Consider the following 16653-nt stretch of genomic DNA (forward strand, 5'->3'; position numbering starts at 1 on the left):
GGGGCACCCCAGAGCGGAAAAATTAATTTCCTAGGGAACAGCAGGAGCAGCAGGCACTGAGACCCATTGTGTTACAGTCCCCACCTTGGGAGCAACAGCTCTTTCCCTCTTCAGCACTAGAGCTGCAAGTATCTTGTTAGCGTCACGTGAAATTAACAAGTCCCTTCCAGCCTGGCAGAGGTGAAGCTGAAAAATTACCCAGTGGTGTGGGTGGGCAAGAATGGGGAGGAGCAGGACAGAAGGGAAGAGGGGATAAGCCCCAACCCCAGACCCTGGCTGGAGTGGAGCAGGGTAAGCCCCGAGGGGATGGGTCTGGTTGCAAAGTGGGTGAGTGGACAATGAGGACCCACCTGTGGCTAAACTCCTGTTCCCAACACAGAATTTTTCTTTAAAATTAATCCTGTGGATAAATTCACACACACACTTCACAGGAAAGGATTTCCATTTTCTGCTCAGCAGAATACAACAGCTTTGATTGTATCAATATTTCACTGTACTCTCCAATGACTATTGATTACACTTAATACCCATTTCACTGAACCATCTGTAGCAAATTCTATTTGGAACAGTAATATGCATTGAATAAACTTTTTTTAGTTATAAAATTTGGTCACTCTTCAGCTTTATAAATGAAGGCTGCAATTACATTTAAATTCCAGATTTGAAATATAAATGTATAATATGTGTGTATATAGTAGTGTGTGTATATAGTATATAATACACACACACACACGCATATATATATATATACACATACATACACACACTTATAACTATATATATATATATATATCCATATATATACATGCACATTATGTGTGTGTGTGTGTATAAAAATGTGTGTGAAAAATAATGGTGCCCTATGATAACTTGGGTGGTTAACCATGGATGTCCATAGGACGGCTACTTTTTACTTGTGGATACTTGAGTACAATTAAGATGCGATACTTTTGTACTTTTACTCAAGCAGTTTTCCTGAAAGATACTTTGACTTTTACTTAATTACATTTTTTTTCAAAGTAGCTGTGCTTTTACTCAAGTAACTTTTTTGGGTACTTTCCCCACCACTGCATTGGCCTCTCATTGGCAAATGAGATGATCATTCCAGAGTTGAGGATCTTCTACTGAGAATAATCTGGATTCATTTAGGTGCTGAACAAAACTTATCAAAGTGACTTAATCTGTCACATCATTATGGCGAAATAATGTTACTAAACTGCTCATCATTTAAAGATGTGGCAAGATATATAATCTAGTAGATTGATTAGGGAGTGGAAGCCAAGAATTCTAACTCTGGTTCTGCCACTGACTCACTTTGTAGCTTTGAGCAGTTATGTAACCTGTTTATTGCCCGCCTCTCCATTGCAAAACAGAGCTGATAATACTGCTTTACATAGCTTGATGGAATGTGGAAAGATTAACTAATTAATGTTTATAATTACAAAATGTTATACATGTGTTCAATGCTGTTAGTAAGGATTAGCAAACAAACAGGAAATATTAGTCACTGTTTAGTCACTTCAGTTATTCAACAACATAAGAAGCAGAAGTAATTGCTGATGCAAGATTAGCAATATCCCTTATTCAGATAAAAAGACAAGACCTGGATTTCTATATGAAGATCTGACACTGACTAGCTATTGGATCTTTTCACCTCTTTGTGTCTCATTTTCTCCAGCTGCAAAAGGAGTAATTATTCTTATAAAGTGCTTATGATCAACAGATGAAAAGTCCCATTTATAGATAAGTACTGTTAATATTTCAGCGCATTACCAATTTGATTCACCTTCCCTTTTTACAGAATGTTTTATTGGATAAAAGCTTCAGGGGGTAGACAAGTTAGTTGGTAACAGGAAAAACTTGTGGGAAAGACCATTCATTCCTCACCTACAGACAACCCTGTAATCTCAAACAAATTCTTTCCAGTAGCCACGCAACACATCTCCATCATAATCATGAAGGAACTCACACCTGCGATCAGTTCCAGTGCCAACGCTATCTACACAAACAATTCCATCATTGGACTCAACCACATCACCCACCACATCAGAGGCTCATTTAACTGCATTTCCACTAATGTGATTTATGCCATCAATTCTCCTCTTCCATGTATATTGGCTAAACTGGACAGCATCTACAGGAAAGAATTAATAGACACATATCAGATATCCGAAAAGACAACACACAGAAACCTGTTGGGAGAACACTTTAACCTGCCCTGGCGTTCATTAATGGATCTCAAAGTCACAGTGTTGTTTCAGGCCAATTCCACAATCCAAATACACAGGGAAGCCTTAGAACTTAACTTCATTTACGCGTTTAAGACCCATCATAAAGATATGAAAAAAGACATCACCTGGCTAGCACACTATCCACAGCCTAATGACTTAACAAACCACACAATGGGTACTTAAAAATAATTTGCACCGTCTCTATCAATTTCATGTAACATGAACACTCTAATTCACTGTTTTTTTCTTTCCCTTCCTTCTCCCCCCCATCCCGTTTATTTTGGAATTGGACTTTTAATATTTCATTCATCTGAACAAGTGGGTTGCAGCCACGAAAGCTCATGATACTATCTACATGTTTTGTCTTTATGGTGCTGCTAAACTATGTTTTTTTAAAAAAAGTGTTTACATAAGGGAGGTCAATGTTGGTATAACTGCATCAATCAGGGAGTGCCAGTGTGTATTTTTCACATCCCTGAGCAATGTAGTTATACCAAGAACTAACTGCATAGTGTAGATCTTGATTTATACTTTTCACTTTTACATTTGATTGCCAGCACTTGAGCTTCTATTTTTCTGAGTATGATTTGACTTCCAATTTTGAAAAGATTTCTTTTTGCTTTTAATTGTCTCTTTTACTATGTTGCTTGAATTTGTTTATCTTCCTACTATTTTTTGTTTTGGTTATACATTTCATTTGAGCCAGTGCTCTGGTGTTTTAAAAAAGTTTCAATACAGCTTGCAGGTTTTTCAATGTTATGTTTGTTCCTTTAAACCTGTTTAACCAACCTCCTCAGTTTTCTGTAGTTGCCTTTTGAAGTTAACTGCTACTTTGGAATTATTAGATCTCCATCCCTATTTTGATTTGAATTACATTAGGGTCACTATTACTAAACAGTTCAGCTATGTTCACCTCATGGACCAGATCCTGACCATCACTTAGGACTAAATCAGGACATTCCTCCATGGCTTCCAGGATGGCAAGTTGCTCCAGGATGCAGTCACTCTGTTCCACTGCTGGACAGTTGTAGGATATTGCTCAGAGGGGTGCTTGTATCAGTGCTGCCCAGTATATTTACAATTACACCCCCGTGTGCTTGGTCTGGTGTTTCCCCCCAGCGCTGTGGGGCAGTGATTCATGCCACAAGTGCAGCAGCAGGGCCCTGCGGCCAGACTCCTTAGGTGGGGAGGGGTGCAAATACACACGCGGCATTATCAGCCCGACGGGCCGGCCAGCGCCCGGGCCCTGTCCCCGTCTGTCTCGCTGGGCGGCAGGCTCTGAACCTGCGGTAGAGGTGAATCTGCCCTGGGCTGAGCCTCAGGCTCGACTCCAACCACCCTCCCGCCAATAGGACGCCTCGTGGGCTTTCTTCGCTCAGTCCCGCCCACCTCCAATATGGCGTCGAAGTGGCTTCACTCGGACGCCAGCCTCTCGCAGAGGCACGTAACGTAGCTCGCATCTTCGTGCCCTTATACAACATGGCAGCAGCTACCTTACAGCTCGCGCTATCACGTGACCGCTCGAGCTCCTTCCCTCCGCCCCGTTTCTTTCTCTCCTTTCGGAAAAGGTGGGCGGGTCCCGGAGAGGCCGAGCCTCTGTCAGGTGATCGCCAGCTGGCGCGGTCACGAAGGCTGGGGTGCAGTGAGAGTTGCTGTAGGAACGGGATGGCTGCTGCGGACGCTGCCGGCGGGAAGCGCGTGGGCTGCCCTGGCTGGGCGCTGCTGTGGGGCTGGGCGCTGCTGGGCTGCGCCTCGTGCCCTCGCCCCCCGGGCTACGTGCTGGACGATTCGGGCGGGCTGGGTCGAGAGTTCGACGGCATCGGGGCCGTGAGCGGCGGAGGGGTGAGCGGGGACAGGCAGGGCGGGAGGGGGTTTCGGTGGGGGCAGGGGTGGATAGAGGGTGAATGGGGAACGGAGGGAGCGGGAATATGAGCGAGTGGGGGGTCTGGAGGGCAAGAGGAAGGGAAGTGGGTGTGAGTTGGGGTGACTGGAGGGAGATCAGAGTCTTGGGCAAGTTTTTGGGTGCCCCCCCCCCGGGTTGTGCAGCTGTGTATGGGGAGAACGAACAAGGCTGAGGAGACACATCTCTTGTGCTGTGTGTGAGGACTGCCCTTAGATTTTCAATGCATAGTGAAGGGCTCTATAAGGAAAACAAGAAGAAATAGTAGTATACGAAAATCCAGAAGGATGAGTGTGTGTCTGTGTGTTGAGGGGAATGGGATGGGGGTATTGCTGCAAGTCATATTCAGGTGCTAAAAGCATGGCACCAAGTTAGTCCTGGAGTGAGACAAGAGTTTCCCTACATGTTAGTTGCAGCTCCTGGCTATGAGTAACGTTTGAGGTTGTGAATTATTTGGGACAGTGCTTCTTGTTGGCCCTTGTCCTCTCAAAAGCAAGATTTGGGATGTATGTGTAGTCTATTTCCAGATAGGACACTAATAATCTTTCTTTAGGCGATTCTAAAGGACAAATTAATCCTTGGCTAACTAGAGTGAAATTCTTGGATTACTTGCATCAATGACTTACTTTGGTTAAAGACTTCTCTCTGCTGTTTTTAAAATATTTAAACCACCAAATGCCTAGTAAGTTTCCACAGACCTCTTCCAGTCCAAGGATTAAAGTCATGAGCTTCATTCAAACTCTACTGTGGTAGGTTACTGGAGTTAGCTTGGACATGTAGTCTGACTTGGATTTAGGAGGAAAAAAAGCAGGGAAAATGTATAGAGGGAAGAAGACCATGTTAGTTGGATAAAAGGTTTTACTTGGGAAAATGTATGACTCCTCATACCCGAGATGGATTATATTGTACAGGCAGTCCCCGGGTTACGTACAAGATAGGGACTGTAGGTTTGTTCTTAAGTTGAATCTGTATGTAAGTCGGAACTGGCGTCCAGATTCAGACACTGCTGAAACTGACCGCCAGTTCTGACTTACATACAGAATCAACTTAAGAACCCCAGGCGTCCCCAAGTCAGCTGCTGCTGAAACTGATCAGCAGCTGATTCCAGGAAGCCCGCAACTCTGCCTGGGGCTTCCTGTAGTCAGCGCTGGTCAGTTTCAGCAGAAGCTGACTTGGGGACGCCTGGGGCAGAGCAGCTGGGGTGCTGCTGGGTTGCTCCAGTAGCGCCGCTCCTCGGTGCTACTGGACCAACCCAGCAGCACCCCATCTGCTCTGCCCCAGGCGTCCTGATTCAGCCGCTGCTGAAACTGACCAGCAGCGGCTGAATCAGGACCTGGGGCAGAGCAGCTGGGGTGCTGCCGGGTTGGTCCAGTAGTGCCCAGAGCGGGCGCTACAGGACTAATTGGCAGCGCCCCAGCTGCTCTGCCCCAGAGTCCAAAACAAAAGCCTGGTCTGCTGGGGGGGGGGAGCACGCTAGCTGCGCCCCCTCCCACCAGCAGACCAGGGACACGGGGAGCAGAGCCGCCGCGGCTGCAGCTTCAGTCCCGTGCCTGTGGTCTGCTGGGGACCGTCCCCAGCAGACCACAGGCACCCAGACTGAAGCCGCAGCAGCGGCGGTTTCCCGCGCCTCTGAGGCTTTGCTCTGGCAAAGCCTCAGAAGCGCAGGAACCCGCCCGGTGCCCCTGGTCTGCTGGAGACGGTCTCCAGCAGACCAGGGGCACCGGAGCAGCTTACGAACGGGGCTTTCTCGCCCCGACCTCCGGGGCGAGAAAGCCCCGTTCGTAAGTGCGGATCCGACATAAGTCGGATCCGCGTAAGTCGGGGACTGCCTGTATTCTGCATTTTATTACAATGCCTTGAGGCTTAGATAGGACTCCCTTTACTATTTGAAATTCAAATAAATAATAACCCTCTACATATATTCTTTTTTTTCTTTCTTTTTTCAGGCTACCTCTCGACTTTTGGTGAATTACCCAGAGCCTTATCGCTCCCAGATCTTAGATTATCTGTTTATGGTAATATTTGTCTTACAACCTCTTGTAGAACTTTAGTGTGTACTCTTATTTTTCATGGTGAATTATAATGAATTAGTTCTCTATAATGAATTAGTTACTTAAAAAACCCACCTTATTTTCTGCAGTATTAGAGGGACTGCTTAAATAAAGTCATGCTATTAATTATTATAACGATACGTAGAGCCTTGTTTTTAAAGGTACTGACACATCTGGATGCTTTTGAAAATCCTATTAGGCACCTTATACAAAGACTAACCAATACTAATTTACCTATAATTGTGATTGCAAACAATATTTTGTTGTCTTTTTATGCTTGTTTTTTAATTGAAACAAACATCTGATGTTTGCTTAGTTGTTTTTAATTAAATATCAATAAAACATCAATTGAATGTTTATCCATCGAACTCCAGAAATGGTTATTTGTTCTCAGCACTTGTTTTCATTATTTCTTTGTGTAGACTGTTATCTTATAATTTCTAAAGCATACTAATATGCTGTGTGTTACTTAGGGCTTGACAAACAATGTAATCTACTCACCCGTGGCGAGTAGATTACACCCTGAAAGAGCCAGCGCTGAGCGATTTGCACATGCACAGAATGATCTGCGCATGCGCAGAGCGCAGAACCGTGCGGCTGGCGAGCAAGGCTCACTGCCGCTTGGCGAGCCCATGGTATGTGTACAATCTGCTGGTGTGAAAATTTTCTATTTAACATTACTATAGTGCTGTTAGCAAAGTGCACTAGAGAACATTACAAAAGATTATTCATGACGGTATATGAGAGAGCCCCAACTCCTTTCATTTGCCTCCCCAGCTGCCTTCTTTATGGATTTTTGGGCATCTGTGTTGAACACACATTGGCTAAAAGTAACCTCACCCCAACATACAATGAATAGACATAATTCTTACTGATAAGAGAGCTAATCTATATTACGATTCTGGCTCGGTCATTCACTGACTTGTTTTAACTTCTTAGCTCCTGAATATGCAAACACTTATGTACTTGCTTGTTCTATGCACATAAGCAGTCTTTTTGACTGCAAAGAGACTACTTTTGTGTAAACTTAAGCATGTTCATTAGTGTTCACAGGACTTTATCTTCACCTTTCTGAGACCAACTGTCTCTGTGTGTAAAACAGGGAATGCTGGCCTAATTCTGCAGCTTGCTTTGCAATCCTGTCTAATTACAAGATAGTATGGTTATAAATACAGCAACTTGAAGGTAAGTTTTATTTGTGTGGTGATAACTCTATCTGGGACCTAAATTCTAAGGCTGAATAGTCAGATCTTGTTACCCCATGGTGTAATAGCTGCCAAGAGTAAACACCACTTTTCCTAAATTAAGACAAAATAAGGAATTATACTGAATAAACTAAACAGTGTAAGGATACTTCCTCTTGGTAATAACCATAATATAGGCTAATCAACATCTTATTGTTTCTGTTGGAGTTTGTTTAATTTTGAAAATACCAATTACTGAGATTCTGTTTTATTGCTATTCTGAAATAGCTAATTACTAGATATTTGAGAGTTTGTCTGTTCAAGAACTCCTCTTAAACGTTGAGAACTAGGACCACCAAATTTTCTACATAGCTTCCTTTTATCAAAACTTAAAAAGCAAGGCAAGGGTTTGTTGTACCAGGGAAATAGGTTGTGTCTGGAATGGGATTACATTTCGTAAAACCATAAAGAAAAGACTCACCAGGCAGGTGAAAGGGGCTTCCCTGATATGGAAGTACCCCGGCTCCAAGCCTCTCCCTCTCCCTTCATTCATATGGGGACAATGCTGGCTGTTCCCCTTTGTTAGGGAGGAATGGGGGGAAAGTGCACAGGTTGCTGCATTCCTCACTCTGGCTGGAAACTGTTCACTGTGCTCTCATTCCCAGTTTCTGAAAAATATAATAATTTAAATAAAGCATGCACATTTTCCTTTTATTTAAAAAACCCAAACCTTAATTGAGTTAAGGATCTTAGAAATTCTAGATAAATGTGCTAGTGATTAAATATTTTGGGACATTGGGATAGAACTAGAAGGTTTTTTTTTCTAGTTTAAAGGTGGATAAATAAAGAGTTGATGTAGTCACCAAGGTTCCCTCTAAATTTTTCCATCCATGTGTGGAATAATTTGTATGCACTGGAGCATGAACAAATGTGCATCACCAGGAGAAACACAAACCTAACTGAGGGCGCTCTGCTAATCAGCTGGGTGTCGCTGGAATCTCTCCTGGGCAGCCACACAAGCACACAGCTTACAAGGAACTCTGGTGGTCATAACTATTATGGGTTGTAAACCCTGAAGACAATTTTGAATCAGAGGCCAAAAGTATTTATGCTTCATGATTGTTCGTTGGCTATTGCAAAGTATCCTTGCTCTAGCTTGCTAAGGTTGTTCCATTTCAATAGAATTGCTATCCTAAGATTTGCCTATGATGCAAGTTTAACTAGTTATGGTTTAGAATTCTTTAGATAAACCAATAAAAGTACCTTTATACCAGTAAAGCTGCCCATGCCACTTAATTATATCAATGTCTGCACTGATATAGCTACAGCAAGTACCAAAGTTGTATAGACAGGCCCTAAGTTCCAGGTAAGAGTGCTGTTCACTGCTTGTGATCTGTACCCTGAGGTGGCCAACATACCATTCTGAAGTAGCTGTTCTCTTGGTTTCAGCCCTGTAGAACATAGTTGCTGTGTTAGAGAAGTAGCTGTAAAGGTTTTTGATGGAAAGTGGGGAAGAGACATGATGTAGCTGCTTTTGCCTTTTGTGTGCTCGGTCACCTGTGGAAAACGTGAATGTAGCATATGACCTCTTATATGTAGCTATTGCCTTACCCACAAAAGAAGTTAATCAGAACTGTTAAGGTTCTGAATTATTTAAATAAATGAATATAAGCACTTTCGTATCAGAAAATCTATCCGTTTAGAAGGCTGTTCTGCTTTTCTAGATCAGTATCTAAACCAATGTAATTACAACAGTCTCAATCCTCAAGCGTCCAAGTTTTTTTTAGTTTTTGAAGGAACACGGTCATCTAGAAATCGATTCAGCTTAAAATAGTATTGTCCTATGTTAGTCTTTGGACTACTGTACAAAATTTTTGGGCTTTATCTTGACATCTTTCTATTTTAACTTTTCTGTGCTGAAGATTCATGCAAACAGGGAAATGTACTAATAACTACAGGAGACACAGTGAAACTGACTAGAAACAAAGTACACTCAGTTACATAAAATATACTGGAAAAAGAGCAATAGCTTTCTGCTGTAATCTTTCAGATGCATTAATTGTAAGTGATGATGGTAAAAATATTCAGATAGAAAAGGGATGAAGATGATGGTGATACACTTTTTAGTTGACCATTCTTCTGCTTATTCATTTTTTTCTTTTTTTTTTTAAGCCAAATTTTGGTGCCTCTTTGCATATTCTCAAAGTAGAGATTGGTGGTGATGGACAGTCAACAGGTATGAATTCTTGGGCTTACTGGTTTTATGCAGGTCATTCTTACTTCAAATGGTGTGGTGACGCAATAGATGAAATGCCACCAGTTTAGTGATAAACATTGTGATGAAAATTTCACTTCTTTTGAAATACTAAGGCTCTTTATGATATGCATGGGATTGCACTGCTATGTCTAAAAATGTTTACTGCTAGCTAGGGATGTTAAATTTAGTTTAATCATCTAATTGACTAGTTGACGGAATTTCCGTCGACTAGTCGATAAGCGTGGGAGCCACAACGAGGTTAGCGCCTGTCCCCGGGAGCTAACCCCAATTTGGCTCTGCCTTTTAAGTGTATTAAGAGCTGGCAGAAATGCAGCTGGGGGGCGGGGGAGCTGGGAATCAGCTGATTCCCGGCTTGTGCTGGGTCCCCGCTACCTCCTCTCCTATGCCCCACAGAGACGGTGCTGGGGGGAATCAGTTTTTAAGCCCGCTCTCCCCAGCACCAGCTAATGCTCTTTCGCCCCCCTACCTCCCCACCCCGATGCCTCTAATAGAGGCAGCAAAGCGGGGGAGAGAAGCAGCTAGTCAAGGGACTAGTTGACTCTCCGATAAGCTTATGCTAGCACTTTTCTAGCTCCAGTTCTCAAACTGATATGGGAAGGGTCTTATTTTACTTGAGAATGTAGTACAGTCTGTTACTTACATTGTTCCAGAAAACCCTATGCTAATACCTGTTCCTGAAAGACAGGGACACTGCTAGTGAGTAGGGATGTGAAGGAGTAGTCGACTGGTCCTAGATAAGCAAATGCTTATTGGATAGTTGACAGTCTAGCTGACTATCGCTTCCTGCCCCTCCTTGCTGTCTCTATCAAAAAGAGTCGGTGCCCCCAGGCTGCACATGGTGTTTCGAAGCGGCAGTGCTGTGTGGAGCCCGGGGTCAGCTGTGGACTCCCTCGCTGACCCTGGGCTCCATGTGGCAATTTCCACTTCAAAGGCGGAGGCGTCATATCGACGAATCCAATAGTTGATGCAAAATGCATCGACTAGTCAATTAGTTGATATTTAACATCCTTACTAGTGAGATGTGTTGTAGGGTTCTAGCCATAACACTGAATAGCTTTAGCATTGCTTGAGTGTCAGCTCTGCTGTGTGAACTAGATGTAAACCTTAGTTAGAAAAAGATACTACTACTTTGAGAGGTCTCTGTGGGTGCTCCATGCTTGGTGTTGGTGCCGTCCTGGCACCTGGATCGGAGATTTTGAAGCAGTCCCTGCTGGCCCGCACATGCGCAGCATGAACCAGTGCACACCATGCTAGTAGGCACTGCGCATGTGCAGCCCGATCCCTCTAGTTCAGTGGTCCCCAACCTGTGGTGGTGGCCGGGCGCCAGGGGAGGGGGGCCGGGCCCCCCCCATAGCTGCGCCCGGGCCCCCCCCATAGCTGCACCCGGGGCCCCCCCATAGCTGCGCCCGGGGCCGGCGCCCCCCCCCAAGCGCCTGGGGCCGGCGCCCCCTCCCCCCCAAGCTCCGCGCGCCGGTGGCCGGCGGCCCCCCCCCCCCTCCTCCAAGCGCCGGGGGCTGGGGTCGGCGCCGGCGCCCCCTCCCCTCAAGCGCCGCGCGCCCGGGGCCGGCGCCCCCTCCCCCCCAAGCTCCGTGTGCCCGGGGCCAGCGCCCCCCCCCCTCCAAGCGGCTGGGGCCGGGGCCGGCGCCCCCCGCCCCAAGTGCCATGCGCCCGGGGCCAGGCCAGCCCCGAGCACGTGGCGGGCGCACACGAATGCCCCCCGCGGGCACCGTGTTGGGGACCACGGCTCTAGTTCCTTTTCAATCGCCCTCGGCCTAAGACAGAGTTCTGTGGTTTTCTGCCTTACTGACACTCTTCAACTCTTAGCCATTAATTGTTAGTTAGTGTTTTTTCTTCTCATGTAGTTAGTTAATTGTAGTTTAAAAATTTTTTTTTTTTTGGTCATGCCCGGCGCTCCAGGTTTTAAATTCTGCAATTCTGATCTACGATGGTCGCTCGCAATGCATCAGATGTTTAGGGGAGCACCATTCATTACAAGATTGTCCTCACTGTGCCAAACCTAAGGCCAGGACTCCCAGGGACAGGGACCTTCACCTAAAACTGAGTCTACCCTGCTTTGGATCTGGGAAGGCAACCCAGACTCCCGTCAGGGCAAGAAAGCTCCAGAAAAGAGGAGTTCCTTCGTGCCTTATCAGCCATCCTCCAGAAAGCGGTCTCCACCCAAACCATCGGCACAGAGGTCCTGCATCAGCAATTACAATGTGCCGGGCACCTCAGGTGTTCAAACACCATCAGCTGCTGGTGGCACTGACTAAAAAGGCCTAAACACCACCCTAAGACTATACCGGTACAGAGTACACTACTGCTGTCTACATTGGTACCATCTCATGCATCAGCGATACCCATAACTATGGCACCGATAGCACTATTGGCACCACACTCAACGGCACTGACCACTTCTTCTGCACCGATGGTGCCCCTCGTTCCTTGGCACTGTCAGCCCTGACCAAAGCAGTGGCATTGGTCAAATACTCAGTAACGCAGACCTACCAGCAAACATACCAGCAATCTATTCCATCCGTGCTGAACACACCGTCAGCACTGTATAGACATACATTGCAAACCCCAGCACCAATCCTTGCTGTACATGTGAAACACTGACTTAGCAGTAACATGTGCCCCTCAGTCACCACTTTTGGGCACGGATGCTTTGCCGGCACAGACAACATAAGAACGGCCATACTGGGTCAGACCAAAAGTCCATTTAGCCCAGTATCCTGTCTGCCGACAGTGGCCAATGCCAGATGCTCCAGAGGAAGGAATCACAACAGGTAATCCTTATGTGATCCCTCCCCTGTCACCTACCTCTAGAGAAACAGAGGCTAGGGATACCATTCCTACCCATACTGGCTAATAGCCATTGATGGACCTAATCTCCATGAATCGATCTAGCTCTTTTTTGAACCCTGTTAAAGTTCTAGCCTTCACCGCATCCTCTGGCAAGAAGTTCCACAGGTCGACTGTGCGCTGAGTGAAGAAAAACTTCCTTTTGTGTGTTTTAAACTTGCTGCCTATTAATTTCATTTGGTGACCGCTAGTTCTTTTATTGTGAGAATAAGTAAATAACTTTTCCTTATTCACTTTTTCAACACCAGTCATGATTTTATAGACCTCTATCATATCTCCCCTGAGTCTCTTCTTTTCTAAGCTGAAAAGTCCAAGTCTTTTTAATTTCTTTTCATATGGACCCATTCCAAACTCCTAATAATTTTTTGTTGCCCTTTTCTAAACCTTTTTCAATGCCAATATATCTATTTGAGATGAGGTGACCACATCGGTATGCAGTATTCAAGCTGTGGGTGTACTATGGTTTTGTGTAGAGGCAATAAGATATTGTCTGTCTTATTCTCTATCCCTTTTTTAACGACTCCTAACATTCTATTTGCTTTTTTGGCTGCTGCTGTATACTGAAGTGCGGGGCCCGGGGCGGCCGCCCCGCTCGCCCTGCCCTATATCCACCTCTGCAAAGATTTCTTCATCTTTCCATATAAATGAACCTGTAAACAATACTGTTTTCAGAGAACTATCAACAGTGACACCAAGATCTTTCTTTTGAGTAGTTGTAGGCAAATTAGTCTCCATCATATTGTGTATATATAGTTGGGATTTTTTTTCCAATGTGCATTACTTTGTATTTATCAACATTAAATATTGTTTGCCATTTTGTTGTCCAATCACATGATACAACATCACATGTTCTATCCCTGGTGCCATTGCAATTTTCCAGTGGTGATGAGGAAGGGGTTCAAGCCTCCTCCACTCCGCACAGCAGTCCTCCAATGCAATATTACAAGCCCCAGTATGACCCAAGGGTGATTTCCCCTTGGTATGGGCACCACTGGATGCCTACTCCTTTACCACATCCTATACAATGGCAATATTGGGGTCATACAGGAGACATCACAGCCTATAACTCTGAGCCCTTACAAACACACTGCCTCCCATACACCACGCACAACCTCATCGTTGCTGCAGTCAACCTCGGGCACCCCAACCGATGAAGGAGTCCCTTCTGGATACATCACTACCTACCAGCTCATCTTCATCACCGGATGAGGCAGTGATGCCGCCTCGACTGTCAGCCACTAATGACTTTGAGCAGTTGAGCTCAAAATTGCCACGGAAGAAGTGGTGGGACCCAGCATGAGCTCACCGATATATTCCAGGCTGTTCTATCCTACAAAATTGCTCTCCCCATTTATCCTACCATTTTTGACCTGGCCAACACAGTTTGGCAAACTTCTTCGTTGATGCCACCTACATGCAAGCGTGCAGACAGGAAATACTATGGGCCCACCAATACCTCAGAATTTTACTCCGATAGGGTTACCCTTTGCACACATCCAAAATACTTACCAAAGATTCAGGGACAGATGACCGTTTTGCGGGGCCCAGGGCAGCATAATCTTGCGGGGGCCCCCCTTTGTCACGGCGCATGCGCGGGGCTTTTTGAAGCGCAGGGCCTGGGGCGGCCACCCCGCTCACCCTGCCCTATATCCGCCCCTGCAAAGATTTCTTCATCGTTCCATATAAATGAACCTGTAAACCTACTTGTATTCTTCCCAAAGCCACATGCAAATGCATTGGAGTCCACCATGCACACCGTTGATCTTCAACAAGTGTCTTTTTACTTATTCCTCAGATTCACCGATCGAGTTAAGAGACATCCCATATTGAAACAGAGGCTATCGAAATGGATTACAGACTGTATAAAAATCGCTTACACGCTCAAGGGCCTACAGCCACCATTAGGCTTGACAGCTCATTCCCCCAGGGCCGTATCCGCTTCCATTACATACCTACGCAACATGCCACTAATGGGCATTTGCAAGGCAGCCACCTGGGCATCACGGCTTACTTTTGCTAAGCACCATGCACTGTCCTACGCGTTTGACACCACAGAGGGCTCCACGGTGTTATCATTCATCTACTTACCATAACATTCCAAAGCCCCAGCCATCAAGGGGCGAAACTGTTTGTTAAGCACCAAGGCTATGTCTTCACTGGCGCGAACTTGCACCAGAAGTATGCAAATGAGGATAAGCGTGGAATATCGCTGAGCCTCATTTGCATATCTAATGAGCCGCCATTTTGCGGAATAGGCTCTTTCACCAGAAGGAGCATCTACACTGCCCCTTCTTGCGCAAGAAAAACCCTCTTGCGCAATGCCGTTATTCCTGAAAATAATCAGCATAACGGCATTGCACAAGAGGGTTTTTCTTGCGCAAGAAGGGGCAGTGTAGACAGCTCCTTCTGGTGCAAGAGCTTCCGCAAAATGGCGGCTCATTAGATATGCAAATGAGGCTCAGCGATATTCCATGCTTAGCCTCATTTGCATACTTCTGGCACACGATCGCGCCATTGTAGACATAGCTCAGGTGTGGAGCATCCACAGGGACCTCTCAAAGAAGAAATGAAGGTTACTCAGCTTTGTGCAGTACCTGAAGTTCTTTGAGATGGTGTCCCTGTGGATGCTCCATGACCCACCCTCCTCTCCTCTGCTTTGGCCCTGGAGGGAGGTCTCCGGGGTAAAGAAGGAACTGGAGGGATTGGGCCGCGCATGTGTTGTGCATACTAGTATGGCGTGCGCTGGTTCATGTTGTGCATGTGTGGGCCTGCTTCAAAATCTCCGATCCCGGGGCTGGGACAACATCAAGATCAAGCTTGGAGCATCCATGGGGACACCCTCTCGAAAAACTCTAGTTAGTGCACAAGGTGAGTAACCTTCGTTTCTTTGCTCAGTGTTCTTAATTGGAAATCGTACCTGCCAATATATCAGACTCTGGTTTTCTTAGATAGGCGAGTAGTATCTTAGTATCCTCATCTGAAAACTGAGGTACAGAGATTAAGGGATTAATGCATGGCGGCATAAGCAGTCTATGTCAGAGCTAGGATTGGATCTTAGGAGTTTTTGGCTCATCGTTCTGTTTGTTCTTGCATACTCAGGTTATGTCTAATATACACATCGGTGTAGATTCTGGGCACCCTCTAAAAATGAGATTTGCCATTATCCCTCTACTGGTGAGGACTGTTCTTTCTTTTCACTGATACAACTTTAAAGTGTTCAAATTCTAATGGTTTGCCAATTATCTGACTTGCACGTGCAGTGGTGATCGGTGTGAACTACACAAAGTTTCTGTGCTAAAACAACTGAATGTTATTCAGTGAATCTCAAAACTTCTTCTAGCAGTGAAAAAAAACCTGCATAATACTAGTCCAAATTGTATGTAAGAGGGAACTTTTCATTATTATGATATAGTGTAGTTTTAACTGAACTCTTCGTTTCATAGCATGTTTCCTCCTTTTTCCTCCATGTGTGTTTCTCTTGCCCCCCAAAGAAACATGTTGTAATTTATGCCACAGTGCCTGTTGTTTCTCAGGTCAGAGGTTTTGCATGACGATGAAAATATTTTTCCCCTCCTGATACTGTTGGGGTGGGGTATGTCTAGACTGCAGCCCTCTGTTGGCAGAGGGATGCAGATTAGGCAGGTTGACATTGCAAATGAGGCAGGGATTTAAATATCCCGTGCCTAATTTGCATAAAATGGCCACCACGTTTTGACGACTCAGCACTTTGTCAGCAAAAAGCAGCAGTCTGGGGAAAGGGGTGTCTGTCGAGAAAGAAAGCCTTTTTCGACCGATCCTGTAAACCTCCTTGAGGAGATATAAGGGATCTGTCGAAAAAGGCTTTCTTTCTCGACAGATCCTCTTCTAGACTGCTGCTTTTTGCTGACAAAGTGCTGAGTCGGCAAAACGCAGCTGCCATTTTAATGCAAATTAGGCACAGGATATTTAAATCCCTGCCTCATTTGCAATGTCGACCTGCCTAATCTGCATCCCTCTGCCGACACAGGGATGCAGTCTAGACATACCTGTGATGATCATGCAATGATTCCTGGGCCCAAAATAATATTGAAGATAAACCTCACAGTAACTGGGGATATGAAAGATCTTCTAGATCATCAGATCAATCCTCCTGCAAGGCTAGGGC

General features: G+C 45.3%; 1 protein-coding gene across 3 annotated transcripts in view; it reads left to right on the plus strand.

Moving 5' to 3' along the window:
* Nucleotides 1–3697: 3697 nt before the first annotated feature.
* The window catches only part of GALC (galactosylceramidase), a 53309-nt gene continuing 40353 nt past the window's right edge, over nucleotides 3698–16653 (plus strand). The window contains exons 1-3 of one of the 3 annotated variants that reach the window (XM_006112029.5): nucleotides 3698–4073; nucleotides 6078–6146; nucleotides 9539–9602. In XM_006112029.5, the coding sequence (XP_006112091.3) occupies nucleotides 3711–4073; nucleotides 6078–6146; nucleotides 9539–9602 (496 nt within the window). In that variant the 5' untranslated portion in view covers nucleotides 3698–3710. Of the gene's footprint in view, nucleotides 4074–6077; nucleotides 6147–9538; nucleotides 9603–15027; nucleotides 15378–15608; nucleotides 15684–16653 lie in introns of those variants that run through there. The other 2 variants (XM_006112031.5, XM_006112030.5) reach the window with 2 other exon arrangements.

Source organism: Pelodiscus sinensis, chromosome 5 (assembly GCF_052426305.1).
Source record: "Pelodiscus sinensis isolate ZL-2025 chromosome 5, ASM5242630v1, whole genome shotgun sequence".
Lineage (NCBI taxonomy): Eukaryota > Metazoa > Chordata > Testudines > Trionychidae > Pelodiscus > Pelodiscus sinensis.